The 19,033-nt window shown below is 44.4% G+C and overlaps 1 protein-coding gene across 3 annotated transcripts in view; it reads left to right on the top strand.

The window, feature by feature from the left end:
- Positions 1-7,636: 7,636 nt before the first annotated feature.
- Positions 7,637-19,033, top strand: part of GK (glycerol kinase) — an 83,846-nt gene continuing 72,449 nt past the window's right edge. For all 3 annotated transcript variants that reach the window (XM_056131242.1, XM_056131240.1, XM_056131239.1), the window contains exon 1: positions 7,637-7,846. In XM_056131242.1, coding sequence (XP_055987217.1) covers positions 7,769-7,846 — 78 coding nt within the window. In that variant the 5' untranslated portion in view covers positions 7,637-7,768. The remainder of the gene's footprint in view (positions 7,847-19,033) is intronic.

The raw sequence follows: 19,033 nt of genomic DNA, 5'->3' as shown, positions 1-19,033 counted from the left end.
AATTAGCAAATAGGGAAAAGGGCACTAAGTGGAGTAGAGAAGTGAAGGTATATTTAAGGATGCATGTACCACATGCACTTGAAATTTTCCTGAATAGAAAGGATTTGGGGCCAGCTGATTTTCAATGGAAATTGATAAATCCTCTATCCATAAATCAGTAACTTCATGCATTTATATTTAAAGTACATGTTTAAGACAGCATACCAGAAGTATTAAATCCATAAGCTTATCTAAAAGAATTTAAATTATTATATCATAAGCAAGGAAATATACCAATGCAAAGAGTTATGATTTCTCTCCAAGGTAATGATTTCCCAGTAATGTGCTCTCAACCAGTTATATGAGTAAGAAACAAAACTATCACATCTATCAAAACTACCTATAAGGGGACCTTGCACACAGTCAATCCCAGTTCAATTCCTAGCACCACCAGGAGTGATCTCTGAGCTCAGAGCCAGAAGTAAGCCCTGAGCATAGATGGGTGTTACCCAACACCCCTTCCCCCCAAAATATGCATAAGGATTTCTACATAGATATTTAATGTATTTTGAATTTTTTAATTTTGTTTTGCTTTTGCCTCTTTTCCCCCTTAGATCTTCATTTTTAGAGCAGTTCTAGGTTCATGATAAAATTGATTGGAAAAGTGAAAGAACCCCCATACTGAATCCTCTAACCAACTTGAGTCGCCTCTTCCTTGATCAACCCCTCCCCTATCACCACGAAAGTGGTATATGTGTTACTATCATTGAGCCCATATACAAATAATTATCACCCAGAATAAGTACATTTAGGCTCCCTCTTGGTGTTCATATTCTAGGGGTTTAGAACAATGTGTGGTGAGTTATATTTGCCATTAAACTATCAAACAATGCAGTTGCACTGCCATAAAGATCTTCTGAGCTCTTATGCCCATCCCAAACTCTGGCAACTACCAATCTTCTTACTATCTCCATAGTTTTGTTCTTTCCAGACTATCATATAGTTGAAATACTACAGGTATAGACTTTTCAGATTGGCTTTTTTTTAGAAGAAACCTTTCAAGGAGGATCTGAGGACCACTACTAACTATACTCAGACCATGTGGGTCCAGCAATGCTGGGGACTACCAAAGCTACCCTGATAGTGAGTCATTTAGAGCTGTGATTTACAGTGAGTCATTTAGAGCTGTGGATTTAACACGGGTCTACTTTCAGCTCTAATAATTGAAACTGAGCTAGAGAGTCTGTAAAGTTCTTTCCAATACTCAAGAAAATTAAACAGATATGTACCTTCAAACTAAGAAATGCCCCTAAAGACAACTGCAATTTTAGTGGGAGGTTTTCAAAAGGAGTCAGTTACCCATTTAAAAGATAATAAACAGTGGTCAGAGAGATAGTACAGTGGGTAAAGTATTTGTCTTGCATGCAGCTGACATGGGATCAATTACTGGCACCTCATGTGGTTCCTCATATGATTTCCTAAGTATAGAACAAATAGTACGCCCTGAGCACTCCTAGTGTGGCTACCAAATCAAAATAAATAACCAAATTAAGAATCACTTTCCCTTTAACAGATTCAACTGAGAACTCCAGGGTATTGTAGTGATAGTCCTTACCCTGGACCTTATCATTAATGGATGTTCTAGCTGAAATGCTCTCAACTTGCTTTTTCAAACCTGTTCAGAAACTTCTGTATGCTTACAAGTTTTTGTTTCGCTTTGATTCTTCTAAAGGCCCCAGTGTCTTGTTGGTAATTAAATATTACCAAGAATTCAATTTTGTGATAAATAGTGGTCACACCTAATGTACTTATTGTGTCATGCATCTGTTGGTGTGTAAAAAAAAATTACAAACCCAAACCAAGTGGCTTAAAACATTTATTTTGCATGATACTGTGAACAAGCTGAGCTCAGCTGGGTGGTTTCCTGTTTTAAGTGATAGTGACCATGATCAGCTGGGCCACTGGGTCACTCATTCAGGGGCCCCCATCTCAACATTCTACCACAACTCAGATAGCCAAGATACTTTTATTCACATATCTCAAAGTTGGTGTTTGTAAGTTAGAGTGCCAAAGCTCTCCATGTGGTCTCTCATCTATTTGTCTTTCTGATAGCTTGGTAGTTGGATTTGAGGAAGGCCCCATTTTATTTATTTGGGAGGGTGACTCCCAAACAATGCTCACGAGGCCCAGGGCCCTCTCCCAGGTATTCTTGGCTAACCAAGCAGTGCTGAGCTGTGAAGGCCCAAGGCCACAGTGATTCATCCTCAGGTCCTGCAGTGCCAGAGATGAATAGAACCACCCTTGGCCATATGCAAGACAAGCATTTAACTCCTGTGCTCCCTCTCTAGCCCCAAGGCCTACTTTTTGTATAAGTGCTTACAATTTTATGCCTGTCACTATCCTCTTGGTCATGCAAATTATGACTCCAAACCCAGCCTCCCCTGTGCTTGTGAAGGTACAGGAGTAAATTGTGACTAATACAGATTAGTAGTTACAAGATGTGAAGGTGTGGAAAGGGACTTAAAGTTACAAGGAGATGTTGGACCTTAGGGAAATTAGCATTTTATACCAAAAGTATTATTATAAGCAAACTTTAACACAATGTATTCCGAAAATGAGTTTAAACAATTGTAACTGGTTTTTACATATTAGACTTTTCACATATACTGTTTTACTTGGGACACTTGTACACCTTTATTATTTACGCAGGAAAGCCTACAATTTAACATAAAATTTCTGGATTTTTTTTATGCCACAGCCAGCAGTACTCAGAACTTACTCCTGGTTCTGCAGTCAGGGTTCACTCATGGCAGTACTTGGGGGACTATATAGGGTGTCATGGATCAAATCTGAACCAGCCTAATGCAAGGCAAGAACCCTGCCCACTGTATTATCTCTCCACCCCATCCCCAGCCCCATTTTTTAATGTTGGAAGGTATAGTACAAGGGTTTTGTTACCAGAAGATTTATTAGTAGCCACCTATGTATAACAAAGTCTACTACCTGGATTGATTCATCTAACAATGACTAACGATTCCTATAACAATCACAAAATACTTATTTATAAGAGCTATTATAATCAGGGAAATCCCTGCATCACAAACCTCATTGTATTTGAAGGGATGGGGTAGTTATAAGGTGGCAGTCTACGTTGTTATCAAGAATCCTAAGTGATTTTTTTGGGAGAAGGGGTTTGGACCACACCTGGAAGTGCTCAGGGGTCATAAGCAGTTCTGGGGATCAATCCAGGCTTGAACACATGCAAGAGAAATGCCTTAATCTCTGTACTAACTCTCTACCACCTCTTGGTGATTGGGAAACAGTGATGCTAGAGAACTTCTGCTTTAAGTGTTTATCTATTAATTACCAAGTAAATAATTCCTAGGGATATAAGTATTTGAGAAAAAAAGGGTACTAAAGGAAACTCAGACTTATCTCGACTCAGCTAGTGTTCTACCCACTCCTAAAAACGCAGAGATTCCAGGATACACATAGTCCAGTGTTTCTCATCATGGGGTCCCTATATCAGTGGCATCTGGCATCTGTGTCATCTGAGAACTTGTTAAAAATGCAAATTCTCAGGAATTTGCTCCATGAATGGAAGGCCAGCCACAGGCTCTAGGTGAAAAGGAAGCTCAGATAGAGAAGAGAGCACCAAATAAAGGATGTTGTGAGGACCCTCCCAGGGTGGGAGAATCACGCTGAAAGTAGTCTATAGACCAAACATGATTGCCACTCAATTCCTCTCTTGCAAAACACAGTACCCAAAAGAAGAGAGAGAGAACAAGGGGGAATACCCTGCCACAGAGGCAGGATGGGACGGGGGGGGGGGGGGGGGGGGAGGGGGGGATGAGGGGGGGGGTGCTGGGACCCGTGGTGATGGATGACGGGCACTGGTGGAGGGATGGGCACTTGATCATTGTATAACTGAAACCCAAGCACAAAATTTGTGGGCCTATAACTGTGCCTCATGGTTTTTCACTAATAAAAAAAGAAAAAAAGAAAAAAAGAAAAAAAAATACAAAAAAAATATGCAAATTCTCAGGTCTTACCTGCCAAACCACAAAGTCTGGGGGTTGGAGCCTAGGTAAAGTCAAGAGACTCACTGCCTATCACCTGTATTAAATCTATTACAGCTGCAGCATTGCTTAAAGTGATTGTTGAGTTTAGGTTAACATTCTTGTAAGTAGATTCTCCAGTTGGGGCATGTAGGGTGGGGGCAGGGAGTCTCTCACTTCAGTGATTTGTATCAAGTATATTTAATTAGAAATCTGTCTTCAACTCACTCAGCTCTCTTAGGCAAATTACCTTGGATAGTTACTTAAATCATCTCTTATCCGACACATAAGCTGAAGTGTCAGTATTTATTATAAGCCTTTCTAACATTGACTTTCCATGTCCTGTTTTCCATAGCCGTATCAATCCATATCGAAGCAATCATTAGAAACTATCAATGAGGTTGGAGAGAGCTGGAACGGCTGAGGTCACACTTTGCACTGTCTGGTCCTCTTGAGTACAGCTGGGTATGACCTTGTTCTCCAGCACAGAATTAATAGTCTCTGAGAACTACTGGGTGTGGTCCCAAAACAAAGAACAGAGGAGAGGGAGGAGAGGGGGAGAAGAGGGGAAACAAGGAGAGGAGCACAGGGGAGAAACTAGCAAGAAAGGATGGAGAGGTATAGCTCAAAGGGCTGAGCACATGCTTGTCCCTGAAGGGAAAGGGGGAAGGAAAAGAGGAGAAAGGCAAGGCAAGGCAAGGCTAGCTTTCCAAATAGGTTACATCAGAGAAAATAAACCAGGCAAATATAAGAAAACCAGAAGTGGGGCTGGAGCGATAGCACAGGAGGTAAGGCCTTGTGCGTGGTAAATCCAGGTTCAATCCTTGGCATACCATAAGGTCTCTGGAGCACTTTCAGGAATGATATCTGGATGCAGTATCAGGAGTAACCCCTGAGCATTGCCAGGTGTGACCCCCAACCCCCTACCCCCCTCAAAAAGTAGACTTGCTAACTGCACCTTGCCTTTCAGGATTAACTATGGGCTGCTCACAGAATGCTTTCCTGGGCTTTAAGTCTCACAACAATGCCTCCAGTCTATGACATTTTACAACGGAGTGGAAGGAAGCAATGGGAAATGAGTACTCAAGGTCAAAAAATTAAATATTTACTGGCCAAGCCATAATCAGACCAGAATTCTTAGCTTTTCAATCTATGGTTTCTTCCACTATTTCCTTTCAGTTCTGGGATGGGTGGTGGTGAGATCCCTCAGGGAATTCCTTTTCATGCATTTCCTTCCTGTTTAGCACAGCTTCCATCCCCTCAGGCTATTGGAAAGGTTAGGCTCTATGCTGGAAGAATTCAGTTCTAGTCCTGATCTACCAAGAGAGCTGGCAGTCTTCGGCCAGCCACATACACTCCAAGTTCCCATGGTTTCTTCCACATTTGTTTTCATGAACAAATAAAAACTTTGGGGGTTGATTTTTTTTGCATTTTTATAGATTTGCATTTTCACACTGCTTGAAGGGATGTGAAAGGGCAGGCAAACGGGAGCAATTCCAAAAGGATAAGGGAAAACAGATCAATGAGCAACCAAGTCAATATTTGAGGTTGGAGTTTGAGATAGGCTCAGCCAAACTTCCATGTAAGACCTTCCTCTTTGACTTTCCCTGATCTCTAAGAGGTGGATTAAGATGCATCTAGCTCTGGTTACAGAGCGATAGTACAGCTGGGAGGGTGTTTGTCTTGCATGTGGATGGCCTGGGTTCGGTCCTCCAAGTTACCCCCAGGAGTAATTCCTGAGTGCTAGAACTAGGAGTAACCCCGAAGCAACGCCCGGGTGTCACCCAAAAAAGCAAAAAAAAAAAAGAGAGAGAAATATATTTAGTTCTAATACTTGGGCATTTCAATTTTGTTAAAAGGAATGAAGATCTAGACTATAGACCATGGGAATAACAGGTTGATTCTATTTAAGTCTTTCATGTAGAATTCATACTGCTTGCTCTGAAATGTCTGGATTCTGACCTCATTATACTGTTAAACCAAAAAGCTGTGAGAATTTCAGTCAAAAATGCGTGGAAGTTCAAACATGGCAAAAAAACCCCCTCTATTTTTGGTTTTAATGGACGGATGTGGTAGGTTTGGTGGCTTTCATTTTACTGCTTTCTGGAATTAAGGAAATCCTTACCTTTTAGTTATGCCTTTCCAAGTGCTTAGGGGAAAGTCAACCTAGTTAGTTCCTTTACATTTGCCTTCATATCTGTCTTTTCCTCTTCCAGGAAATTCAGAAATTCCCATTCATCACCTTTTCTTCTAAAGCAGTTTATCGATAGTTATCTGGTCCAGGTATCTCTATTAGCAGGCTTTATCTGGAACACCAGAACTTATTTCTAGACAGAGTATAGGAAAAACTGTTTCCAGAACCAGTGTGATAGAACTAAAACTGCACCTTTAAGCAGAGATGGAGAAGTGAGGTCGTAAAGAGTAAGGGCAGAAGAGGGCAAAAACAACGTATATTCCAGAACACTAGAAGGAAAGGGGTGGACGGAAACAAGAGTGTGGAAATTGTAGAATGCTTTTGAAATTGACAAGCACATGGTGATTTACAATCAATTGAGTATTCAACCAGCATTTTTCAAAAGTGATATGCAATCCAATAAAACTGTGCAGAATATTGTATTGGAAACATTGAAAATGCATTTATTCGTGTAGCTGCAAAATATACTGGAAATAAATGCATGTGCACACACACACACCGGGGTTGTTTTGCAAACTACTTCTCACAGCTGTTGTTGAGCCCAAGTTTGACAGTCTGAGCACAAAGGCTCCAAAAGGATCCTGGCAAGGTGAGCTCAAGGTCAAAAAGGTCAAACGGGAGAGTCCGGTTTCTCCTTTGCCGTCCACAGCAGTTAAAGAGCAAAAAAGAAAGCATGCGGTCACCAGAGTGAAGACAAACAAGGAACAAGGGTGCCTTGGAACGGGAAGGTTCCTGGTGCGTTCTGTTCAGAGTCAATTGAGGGAGCTGGAAAGACTGTTTCAGAGCGCGTCTCTTAAATACCAAACCGAAAGAACAGTCTGCCTGGTCCCGGAAGCCTACAAGAGTGTAGAATTCGCGTCGCTCGGGAAAGGTGACTCTCCTAGAGGTCTGAGGATCATTTTAGTATTATTGATGCCCGAGGTAAGAAGCGGGGGAGGCGGGCAGTCCAAGGGAAAAGGTCGCTCCAAAGTCAGCTTCACGCCATCTCTGAACATCCCACCGGAGAACAAGCAGTTCTGCACTTTCGGACTCATCCTCCGGCAGGAGCCCCAGGGCATGCGTGGGGTGGTGCCCTTTCCACGAACCGGTGGCGCACATTGCCAAGGGGCGACATTGGTCCCCGCCCCCGACTCTGCAGCAGGCTGGCTCAGCCTCTAGGTTCCCGGGTTCCCACGTGACTCGTCGCGCGGGCCACCACCTCCGCCGCGCCCAGGCCCCGCCTCCGTGACGTCCCAATGCCTTCGATTGTTTGAACGGTCCGCCTCTTTACGGGGGAGCTAATTGGCTGGCTGGCTGGAGCGCACCCCGCCTCTTCCGAGCCCGGCCTCCGACTGGAGGAGAGCGCAGCCCGGGGGCGGAGCCTCCACCGAAGGGGCGGGGTGAGAAGGTTCCGCGCGGCTAAAGGGGCAATCCAGAGCGCGGTCCCGGCGTTCTGCGGTTGCCGCCACCTCGCCCTCCGGAGAGCCGGCCCCTCCCTCGCCTGTCGCAGTCACCCGGGATACGGACTGCGCCTGCCAGCCGACCCGAAGCTGGTTTCATGGCAGCACCGAAGAAAGCTGTTTTGGGCCCTTTGGTGGGAGCAGTGGACCAAGGCACCAGCTCTACGCGATTTTTGGTGAGCCGGGTGACATTTGAGGAAGCATTTAGCCGGGACGGGAGCCTTAAGAGTCCCAGGTCTGGGTGTCCGTCCCCATCTCGCGTCTCCCGCGGTCCCCGAACCCAGACTCCCCATACCCCGTGCTGTCATGAGAAACAGGCCAAGGCCCCCGGAGCGTGGTCGGCCACGCTGGGGCTGTTCCGCACGCGGGCCTGGAGGAGCTCGAGCTCATGCGACCCTCGCGGCAATGCTGAGCAGCCCTGGCCGGGCGGTGAAGCCGGGTCACCTCGTAATCGGGGGGACTCCTCCTCCAAAGGGAGCTCGGATCGCCGAGCATCCGTATAGACCGGGCAGCCCCCAGCAGGGACAGGTGGCAGCAGTGACCGCAACTGCGGTCTTCTTTGGGAGCAGTTGGCCTGCGGGGCGCAGGACGTCCTTGGATGGAGGAGCTGTGTCACAGCTGTGCTAGCATAACACGGGCGTCCTTTGGGGCAGCAAAGCGTCAGCTTGACGATGCATTGTCATCCTTTCCCCTAGAAATTGCAGAAGGTAGAATGCTAAGGGTCGGGGAAGTGGCAGAACCTATTGGGGAGACAGCCACACGACATTGCTTTAACCCGAATCTTTCATTTCCAAGACTTGTAAATTGCAGTTGTGTTACTTTCTAGCAGATGAGTCTACTCTTCTCTCCCCCCACCCCTTTCCCTGTATAAAGTGGCAGGGAAATTTTACTTCTTTATTTCCGTGCATTAGAACAGAGTTCTAGCCTAACGGGATGGTATTTAAGTGACTCTCAGCTGATCAATTTGTTTTGTCTATTAGGAAAACTTGTGCTTAAAGTGATATAACGTAAAAGTCGTTTCAATCTAATAAAGCGCTTTAGATAAGCAATTGCAGTTGCAGAGCCTGTGCATTCAGTGGGTATTTGACAAACCTGGTAAGGTGATGTAAATTTTTAGTGGTTGATTAGTTTCTTATTTTTGCAATCACAAATCATTTCCATGCATTTTATGTATGTAAATTATATGTAGGTACCCTAGACAAATGGAATAGTGCATATGCAGAGGATTTTCCTAAAGTTCTCTTTAGCGGACCTCTTGACTGAAAGCTGCCTTTTTGCCTTAATTTTGATACTAGTCCCCTGAAAGTGCAGAGCTTTCTTTTTCAGTTCATTTTTAGTTTGGGCCTGATCTAATGACTTACTCTGGCTTGGGCTGCCAAGGCAGCTCTACCATCTCTTAAGTGTTTATCTTTTGATCACCCAGGGCAGGTTTTACTTTGTCTTATTTTCACGTCAGTGTTTCTAAAATAATCCTGAATCATACTTAAGTCCGCCTAACTGGATTTGATTCCTATGTAAATTACACAGAGAATATTACCAACTTCCCGAATTAAGAGTGACCCTCAAGATCCTTGCAGAGTACCTTTCTGAAGCCATATTCAAGATTGCCCACACAAATAAATGTCCACAGGGGCCAGATTGGTAGAGAACAGATTCTGGCCAACGGGATGCCCTATAGCTGTCAAGCAGGAACACAAATTTAGCATTCACATTCTTGAAGAAAAGCTGGTGGTAGAGTCTTCCTGAAGCTTTTCTATTCTTTAATGCAGACAACTAGGTTGTAAAACTCTGGGGCCCAGACCAAACGCAGCATGGCAATTGTCCTCAAGTTTATACAGCCCTCAGGCCTTGCAAATGTGGGTAAAGTTTCCTACCATTGTAGACTTTCTTTAGTGAAGTCCAACTTGCTGTGTTTCTCTTCCTGACTCTTGCGTGTTGTTGTACATGTAGTCTGCCAGTCTTCTGTGTGTACCACAGGTTGTTTCGGACCCATTGATTTGTTTCTCAGGAGGCTTCTTTCTGTTGATGGAGAATTTACTTCACACGATCACAATCGTTTTTTCCCTGTGTGACACAGACAACATGGGTTCGTTTGTTGGGTTCTGTAATGTAGAATCCAGGGATGCTCCCAAAGCAGATAAGGACTTTAGAGATCCTGTGTGAAATTAGGGGGAAAAAATCTTAGGAATGGTTCAACAAGGTGTTTCCCCCACTTCGGCTATAAGGAAAAGTTTCTAAACCACTCCCTGCAGAATGCAGATAATAGATTTGCTGAATAAGTTCTTCTGTCACAGTGATTCCCAGGAATTGTTCCAGTCATACTGTCCCATGTTGTAATTATGACTCAAAAATAACAGCCTACTGTCCCCGGAAAGAGTACAGTAGATAAAAACTGTCCTAAAGGAAGCATATAAATTTGAAGGTATTTAAGTAATTTCCTGGCCATTGTTTATTAGATTTGCATTTCCACTTTTCCAAGAACAGTAACCTCTAAACTTCTCCTTTTTCTCCTGCCATCCGTAGTTTTTTGCCAAAAGGGACATATGATTTCTTGATGTATCTTTCCTTATACCCATGTCTTCTTTCTAAAGTTTTCCATGACCGGTCTGGAGCCATAGTACAGCGGGGAGGGCATTTGCCTTGCATTCAGCTGTCCCAGGTTCGATAACCTGCATCCCAGATGGTCCCCTGAACACCACCAGGAGAAATTCCTGAGAGCAGAGCCAGGAGTAACCCCTGAGCCTCACCAGGCGTGAGCTCAAATTCCCCCCAAAAAATACCCCTAACATGTTCCACTTCCTCCAAATGGTGACACAAGTACCATCTTTTTTTTTTCTTTTTCGATCACACCCAGCGATGCAGTTACTGGTTCTTTTTCCCTTGTCAAAAACACTCGAAACTTTCTGACTTGGATACGCGGGGTTCCTTCTGTTTCACTGGCAAACCTGCACTTTCACCCCACAGTCACTTCATTTGTCAGAGAGTGAACCTTGGAACCCCCCCCCCCCCACATGTGTTTTGTACTGCCAGGAAATGTCTAACTTGTTAAGGAATGAAGGGAGTGGGGTTGTGGCACACATTTCACACATTTACTCAGGTTGCGGAGAGGAACTTCTTGAAAGAGAATTGATTTGATTAGGTTTGAAGGAGGGGCATTTTTTTTCTTTTTTGGGGGGGGTGGGGCATACCTAGCAATGCTCAGAGGTTCCTCCTGGCTCTGCACTGAGGAATCACTCAGAGGGGCCATATGGGATCCTGGGTATAGAACCTTGGTTAACCATCTGCAAGGCAAGAGCAGCCCTTTCCGGAATACTATAGCTCTGGCTTGGGGATGGTTTTTTTTTTCCCACTAGACACAGTATCAGCTTACAGAGTAGCTTTCTCCTCTGTCAACTTTGTTTCCCTCTTCCCCTTAAGATGAAGTCAAATGTTGCAAAGCAAAACTTGGCTGGGGTTGGGGTGGGAAGCTCAGGCACTCAATACATGTGAGTCTCTGGGTTTGATAGCTGGCTCTGCTCTCCTTGGGATGGGGATGAGGGGGAGATTTACAGGCTTGGAGGACTTGAAATATATATATATATATATATATATATATATATATATATATATATTACAGTGGGTACAGCGCTCCCCGTACATGAGGCTGACCTTGACCTGGGTTTGATCCCTAGCATCCTTGCTAGGGGTAACTAAGTCAGAGCCAGGAGTAAGCTCTGGGCACCGCTGGATGTGGCCCCAAAGAAAATAATAATGAAGGCTTGGGGCTGGAGTGATAGTGTGCAGGTAGGGTGTTTGACTTGCACGCGGCCAACCCAGGTTCAATTCCCAGCATCCCATATGGTCCCCCAAGCACCGCCAGGACTAATTCCTGAGTTGCATAAGTGCAGAGCCAGGAGTAACCCCTGAGCATCGCTGGGTGTGACCCAACAAGCAAAAAAATAAAAATAAAAGTAAAAATAAAAATAAAAGAAGGCTTGAGAAAAGTGCTGAAATGTTTTTTGGTTTGAACTGTGCCAACCTGCTTTGCGGATGTCCCAGGGTTATCTTCTTAAGTCCTCTAAGGACAGCGATGGAGGTAGTTTTCATTTTATGGCAGTTAGATTGGTGAGATTTGTGCCCAAGATCACAGAGTAACTGGTGCAACCAGGTTTCAAGTCCAGATTTGTCACTCTCTGCTCCTCACCCCTGCCCGAGGCTCCCCAGGGCTGCTTACTCACCTTTCCTTCCAGTGTCTGTCCTGATTCTGGTCGAAGAGGAACCTTTACCAAGGAAAACATACCGACATGTTGCTTTTGCAAGAGGGGAAAAATGTTGCCTCTGAGTAAGTCCTGCTGGTTTTGATCATCTTCTGACTCAGATTCAGCGGGTCCTCAGACAGGTCCCAAGTGGCACATCAGAGATAGTGGGTGTAAAACACTTTGTTCAGTAGCCAGTGTCAGAGAACCTTGGGCAGGATTGTTTTGGCAGAAAACACTCCATTGGCCCTGGTTGTCTCAGAGAACTTAGAGATCGCATAAGGCTTAGGGGTGAATTTCTGCTTCCCTCCATATGTTTACACAACCCATATTAAGACGCTTTTAGATGTCAGGGGACTAAATGACCAGTGAATTTGGTAGAGCTAACTTGGCTCATCGTTAGAATGAGGCAACTCTAGTGATTACTAGAGTTGTGATTCTCTGGCAGGTTCCGCCCCCACCCCCTTCCATTGAGTTCGTGTTCTTGCCCATCACATGACACAAATGAAAAAGAGCACATTTGCTTTGGGGGGACAAGCATACTTGGCTGTGCCCAGGGGACTATATGGGGATCAAACCTGGAGTGGCTATGTGCAAGACAAGCACATTAACCCTTGTACTATAGATCCTGCTTTAAGAACACGTTTTCAGAGCTCTCCACCCACTCTTCCTCTTGTTTATCTTTTTTTTCTTTTTGAGTCACACCCAGAGATGCACAGGGGTTACTCTTGGCTTATGCACTCAGGAATTACTCCTGGCAGTGCTGGGGGACCAGATGGGATGCAGGGAATCAACCCCGGGTTGGCCTCCTGCAAGCCAAACGCCTTACCCACTATGCTATCACTCCAGCCCCTCTTATTTCTCTTAAGGATTATACCTAGAACTTTCGATTTTGGGCTCTGAGAAGAGCAGTATCCCTTTTTCTCTCCAAAAGTTTAAGAGCCTCTAACCTGTGATAGGTCTTAACTAAGTACAGACAGCAGAGAGGGACCTGTGGGTCTCAGATGTCTTGGCTAGAACTCTTTGATGGGAAGATGGAAGTTGGGGATTTCGAGAAAAAACAAACACGTGAATTTGCTAACATGCTCTTGTCAGGTGTATGCGCATGCTATTTAGCACAATTTTATTTTTAGGAAAGCATAATGCCATTTGCTATGTTTTCTGGATTTCTGTTGGAATGTCATTGTGCCTTCTGAGCTCAAGTTTGTAAAGCAACATATTTTTAGTGAGTCCTTTTTTTTCATGAGGTCATTGAAATATATTTAGCAAAGCAGCACTCTTGAAAGAGAGTTTTTTTTCCTGAAAAATGGCTTATCGGAGAATGAACTTGAGTGGCAAAAAGATTTCCTGGGGGAAATCACGTGAGAAAAGAAATGAATGTGCATAATTATGGTGGCCTGTTGAATTCCTTCCTCATGATAAGTGAGCACATCCAAGGGACTTGACTTTGTTCAGTTATTTCATCTCTCCACTGTTTCCTTGTCAAATTGTCCATTGTAGGCATTGTTTCAGGGTGGCATTGGAGCATACTGGCTCTGCATTCAGGGCTTACTCCTGCTTCTATACTCAGGAGACATTTCCGGCAGATTCAGGGGACCATATGGGATGCTGGGGATTGAACTCAGGTCAATGGCATTCAAGTCCCCTATGCATTGTACCTGTTCTCTAGCCACATTAAAAAAAAAAATAAAATAAAAATCACTGTCTTCGGATCCTTCAAATTTTGTTTAATTTTACAAGTTGTTTTGGGCCTCACCTGGCTGTGCTCAGGCTTACCTCTGGCTCTGCACTCAGAGATCACTCCTGACTGGGTTCAGGAGACCAGATGTGATATCCGGGGTCAAACCGGTGGGACGCATGCAAGGCAAGCACCTTACCAGCTGTACTATCTCTCTTCTACCCACCCAGTTTCTATTTATTTATTTAGTTGATTGCTTTTGTTGGCAATGCTCAGGGATTTATTGCTCCTGGCTCTGCATTCAGGAATTACTCCTGGCAGTGCTTGGGACCATATGGGATGCCTAGGATCGAACCTAGTTCGGTCGCGTGCAAGGCAAATGTCCTACCCACTGTACTATCACTCCAGTCCCCCCCCCCCCCGTTTTATTTTTGGTTTTGCATCTCTGTTTGCTCCTTCTTTGCCCAGGGTTGAGGGAAGGGCCCTCCCAGCCGGGCCTCATGGTCATGGTGCCCAGGGCCTATGCAGACACAGTGTTCACTCCAGGTCTTTGAGCCATTCCCTAAGACAGATTCTTCCATTTTCCAAAACCATCCCCATACTCCCAAAGTGAAGCTGCATCATGAATTAGACACAGGGGTGAAGGTAGAGCTGGCCATTATCAGATTCTAATCCAATTTGCAGGTGGGGGGGTGCAGTAGTGAGAAGGAGGAAGAGTATCTTCTGTCTCTGAAAGTGCCTGTACTGTATTCAGGGATTGCCCACCATTACTTTCCCTTGTTTCTGTAGGTTTTTTTTTTGCTCTTTTGGGTCACACCCAGCGATGCACAAGGGTTACTCCTGGTTCATGCACTCAGGAATTACTCCTGGCCATGCTTGGGGGACCATATGGGATGCTGGGAATCGAACCCGGGTTGGTCGCATGTAAGGCAAACGCACTACCTGCTGTGCTATCACCCCAGCCCCTTGTTTCTGTAGTTTTAAATATACAGCCCCCACACAAAATTAGGAACCGAGGCACGATTTGGGCTTTGTATGAATATGGGACTGGTGATTTCAACCGCTAAGGGGCTCTAGTGGTAATGGAGGCAAGGCATCAGGTCTTCCTGACCTATGCAAAAATGACTTCATGAATTATTTTTATTTGATCCTTTTGCAGATGGAGAAGTCCAGGCCAAAAAAAAATAGTCTAAAGGAAACAGTTGGCATGCATGCTGCTTCTTAGCCTCCCACCCCCAGGTCTGCATGCCTCTAAGTTCCCACAAGTCTGTACTCCTTGCCTCTGTAATATGCAGAACTTAAAGTTCTCATCTGCAGTTCACTGCACACAACCAGGAGACCAGCGCTCATCTCCCTTTCCCTCTCTTTCTCTTTGTTGGGGCCACATTCACCAATGCTCAGGGCACACTCAGGAATTAACTCCAGGTGGTGCTCAGGGGACCATGTCAGATGGCAGGGATAGAACCTGGGTCAGTTGCTTGTAAGGCAAATGCCCTGCCCACTGTAATGTTGTTCTCCCTTTTTTTTGATTTTTAGATCACACCCATTGGTGCTCCGGGGTTACTACTGGTTTGATCTGCAGGGTTCCCCCCTCCTAGAACTGCTCAGGGGATGATGGTACTGAGGGGCAAACCCAGACCTCCTGCATAAAATATGGCACTGCAGCCCGCTGGGCTCCCTCCACCCTGCCCCCACGTCTCTTTAATTGAAATGTAATTGACATCATATTGTATAAGTTTAAGTTATGCCAAGCTTGGGTTTGGTACATTTCTAGATCGTAATATGATTATTGCCATAGAGTTAGCTAACACCTCCTCCAGTCCCATAATTATCATTTCCTTTTTTTTTCCGTGGTGGGAACAATTAAGTGCAAGTCTCTTAGCAACTTTGAGGTTTATACTATGGTATTGAGACACTAATCACTGTGCTGTGCATTAGCTCTCTAGGATTTGTTTATGTACCGGTTCTGGGTTTGCACCTTTAATGGAGCTCTTTCTTTAAGGTTTTGTCCTTAAATATAGCAACTGATTGCTGGGCCCCTCCCCATATGTGTCTGAGCAACATCTCAAACATACATTAACTCTGGTGGGATTTGTAATCTCTCTAACCTCTTTCTGGACTGCAGCTGCCTCTCCAGGTTGTAAGCCCCACCCACCCTAAGCTGTCAGTCATCCTTGGGTAAGTGTCCCCCTTTGCCTTCAGGGCCTCCCCATGCATGCCCTGGTAATTTCTCCATTCAGCACCTCCCTACCCCAGTATTCCACTGTCCTGCATTCTAGGTGGATCCCACCAGGTACTTTTAACTACTTGAATAGCTTTCTTGCCACTAGGTAGTGTTCTTAATTGCAGTTAAAGCTAAATGCAGTGAGGTTAGTTGTCCTCTAGCTAAAGGGTATTGTCTGTGGAGACAACACAATTTATTTTTTGTTCACTTGCCCCTAAGCCCACACATGGGCAAAGAGGCATCACCATAATTTTTCACATGAGCCAAGCAAGATGAATGAGAAGAATGGACTCGACCTTCACTGTCCAATATGATAGTCACTAGCCACCTGTAGCTGTTGATTGCTTTAAATGTGGCTAGTCTGTAGATTGTAGCGATAGTACAGTGTGTAGGGTGCTTGTCTTGCACACAACCAACCCAGGTTTCATTTTCTTTTTGGGTCACACCCAGCAATGCGCAGGGGTTACTCCTGGCTCATGAATTCAGGAATTACTCCTGGCGGTGCTTGGGACCTTATGGGATGCTGGGAATCGAACACCGGTCTGCTGTGTGCAAGGCAAACACCCTACCTGCTGTGCTATCACTTCAGCCCCCAATGCAGGTTTCATTCCTCCGGCACCACATATGGTGTCCCACTAGTAATGATCCCTGAGCACAGAGCCAGAAGGAAACTCTGAGCACTGCCAGTTGTGGAAGATTCTACTAGTTGTGGAAGATTCCCTCCCCGCCCCACGCCAATAAATATGTCTAGTCAAAATTGAGGTAGAATTTGAGAATACTCTTTTTTTAAAGACCGTACTAAATATTATAAGAGATCACAAATAATTTTAGGGAGGGCAGAGAGCTAATACAGGAGGAAAGGCATTTGAGTTGCATGCAGCTGATCCTGTTTCAAATCCCCAATACCTTAAATGGTCCCTTGGATAGTACTCCAGGGTTCTATCTTGAGTTAAGGAGTCAGGAGTAGCTTCTGAGCACTGCTAGGCATGGACTCCCAAACAAAATGATTTTATAATGTCACAGGTTGAAATCTAACTTATATATGTACTGGTTGAATAAAATGTGTTCTCAAAATTAATTTTATTTTCCCTTTTATTTTTATAAGAACTAAAATTCTGTTATATATGACTTACATTTGTGATTTACATTATATTTGTATGGAACAGAGTTTCACAAAAGTAGCAGATTCCAAATAGGGGGTCTCCAGTTTTAAAAGTGTCCCATAATGAGCTGGAGAAATACAGCAGGTAGGACACTTACCCTGCATGCTGCCAACTGGGTTCCATCTATCACACCACATATGGTCCCTGAAGGCCCATCAAGAAGTCATCCCTGAGAACAGAGCCAGCACTAAGTCCTGAGTAGAGCTGGGTATGGTCACCCCAAATAAATAAGCAAACAAAGTGTCTGAAACACGGTGGTGCCGTCACATCCTAAACACCTAAGCTAAAGCGTTCGTGCTTAATCCATCCTGTCACAGTCACATGGTCAGTTGGTATATGACACATAGAACTTAACAAATTTCTTCCCTTTCCAGTGCCTCTTCCAAAGACTTTATAACTCCATGGTTTGCCTGATTTTTGGTTACACCCAGTGTTGCTCAGGGCTTACTCTAGGCTCTGCATTCAGGGATCACTCCTGGCAGGCTTTGGGCTGAACCATATGGAGTACTGGGGATCAAAAACAGGTTGTCCGTGTGCTAGGCAAGCTTTTCCACCCAGTGGAATATTCCAGCCATATAAATCCATTTTTATCACGAGAGTTCTGAAGCCAGCCTGATGAAAGTTAGAAGATGATAAAGCACAGATACTGCTCCATTCATTACTTAATTTTAAGGTCTACTGTGGGGATCTTTGTGAACCCAACTAACCAAAGACACCTTTCATATCCCAAGGTCTTTTGATTTGAGGAGATTGTAGGAGTATCAGTAGTTTCAGTGGAAGTAATGTGGTTCCTTGCTAGTTTTTCTGATGCATAACTTTTTTATTTATTTGATCATTTTTTTCTCTAGATAGGCTGCATTTGACAGACATTCAACAAATGCTGAGTTTTAGCTTTGTGCAGGGCACTGCTCTAGACTCTAGAGATACTTCAGTGATTAAAACAGGACAAATGTGGCAAACATCTTTGAGACATACCCTAATTAGTACTAATTTATGATGTGCCGAAATCATCTTTGCTCGCTGCTCTGTCAGATATTTTATCACCTTAAAGAACTACTAGACAATATTCTTTCATTTGTTCATTCGTGTTTCTAACTTCTGCCTTAAAAAGGGGGTACGGACTGGAGAGATAGCACAGCGGTAGGGCATTTGCCTTGCACATGGCTGACCCAGGTTCGATTCCCAGCATCATATATGGTTCCCTGAGCACTGCCAGGAGTTACTCCTGAGTGCAGAGCCAGGAGTAACCCCTGTGCATTGCCGGGTGTGACCCAAAAAGCAAAAAAAAGGGGGGGTGCATGTATACGTGTGGTGTATGTGTGTAACAGCAGCTCAGTGGTGTGTTTTCACATGAATAGTTTCTCTTGATCTGCATTGGGCAAGCCATGTTTTCCTCCAGGAAACTTAAGCATGTAAGTTGTTCCTTAACTGATTGGATGTGACTTGACTGTTGCAATGATGATTGTTTTAGAAACTGGTTTTAATTAAGGAATTATAAATCCTTAGCCTATGATACTAAGTACTTTGGTACTCAATTGTAAGTAATTCCAGGTGAAAAACATTAGGTGTGAAAATAAAAATGTTACTGACAACCAGGCAAGCCCAGAGAGCCTAGGTGTGCAGGCTTCTCCACAACAGAGGTTTATATACTGACTGATTTTCTTTTTTTGAAATAGATTTTATTTGGAGGATTTTTAAGGTGTGGAAGGGGAGAGAGTAATGTACCCAAGAGAGTACCCAAGAGAGAACACGGGCTTCTTCAAGGGCGGAGAGAGCCCCTACACACATCCTAACAGTAGACACGAAAGCATTGAGTACGCATTGAGAGTACACATCTCAAGAGCCGAGATGCGGGTGATACATGTGCTTGGCCACGTGGGTGCAAGCTGCGCATATGCACTGACCGATTTTTTTGTTTTCGGTGACTTTGATCTATGGATTTTAATGTTTTATCTCAGATGTCAACAATTCATGAAAGTACTTTCAGCTGGGTGCCAGGGCCCATTTTTTTCCTCCAGAATTCTACCCACCTTTTCTAAAACTCACTGTATCTTTATACTTCC

The sequence above is a fragment of the Sorex fumeus genome, unplaced genomic scaffold, assembly GCF_029834395.1.
Source record: "Sorex fumeus unplaced genomic scaffold, SorFum_2.1 ptg000086l, whole genome shotgun sequence".
Lineage (NCBI taxonomy): Eukaryota > Metazoa > Chordata > Mammalia > Eulipotyphla > Soricidae > Sorex > Sorex fumeus.
The sequence above is the reverse complement of the archived record's forward strand: the minus strand, read 5'-3'. Positions and strand labels throughout refer to the sequence as shown.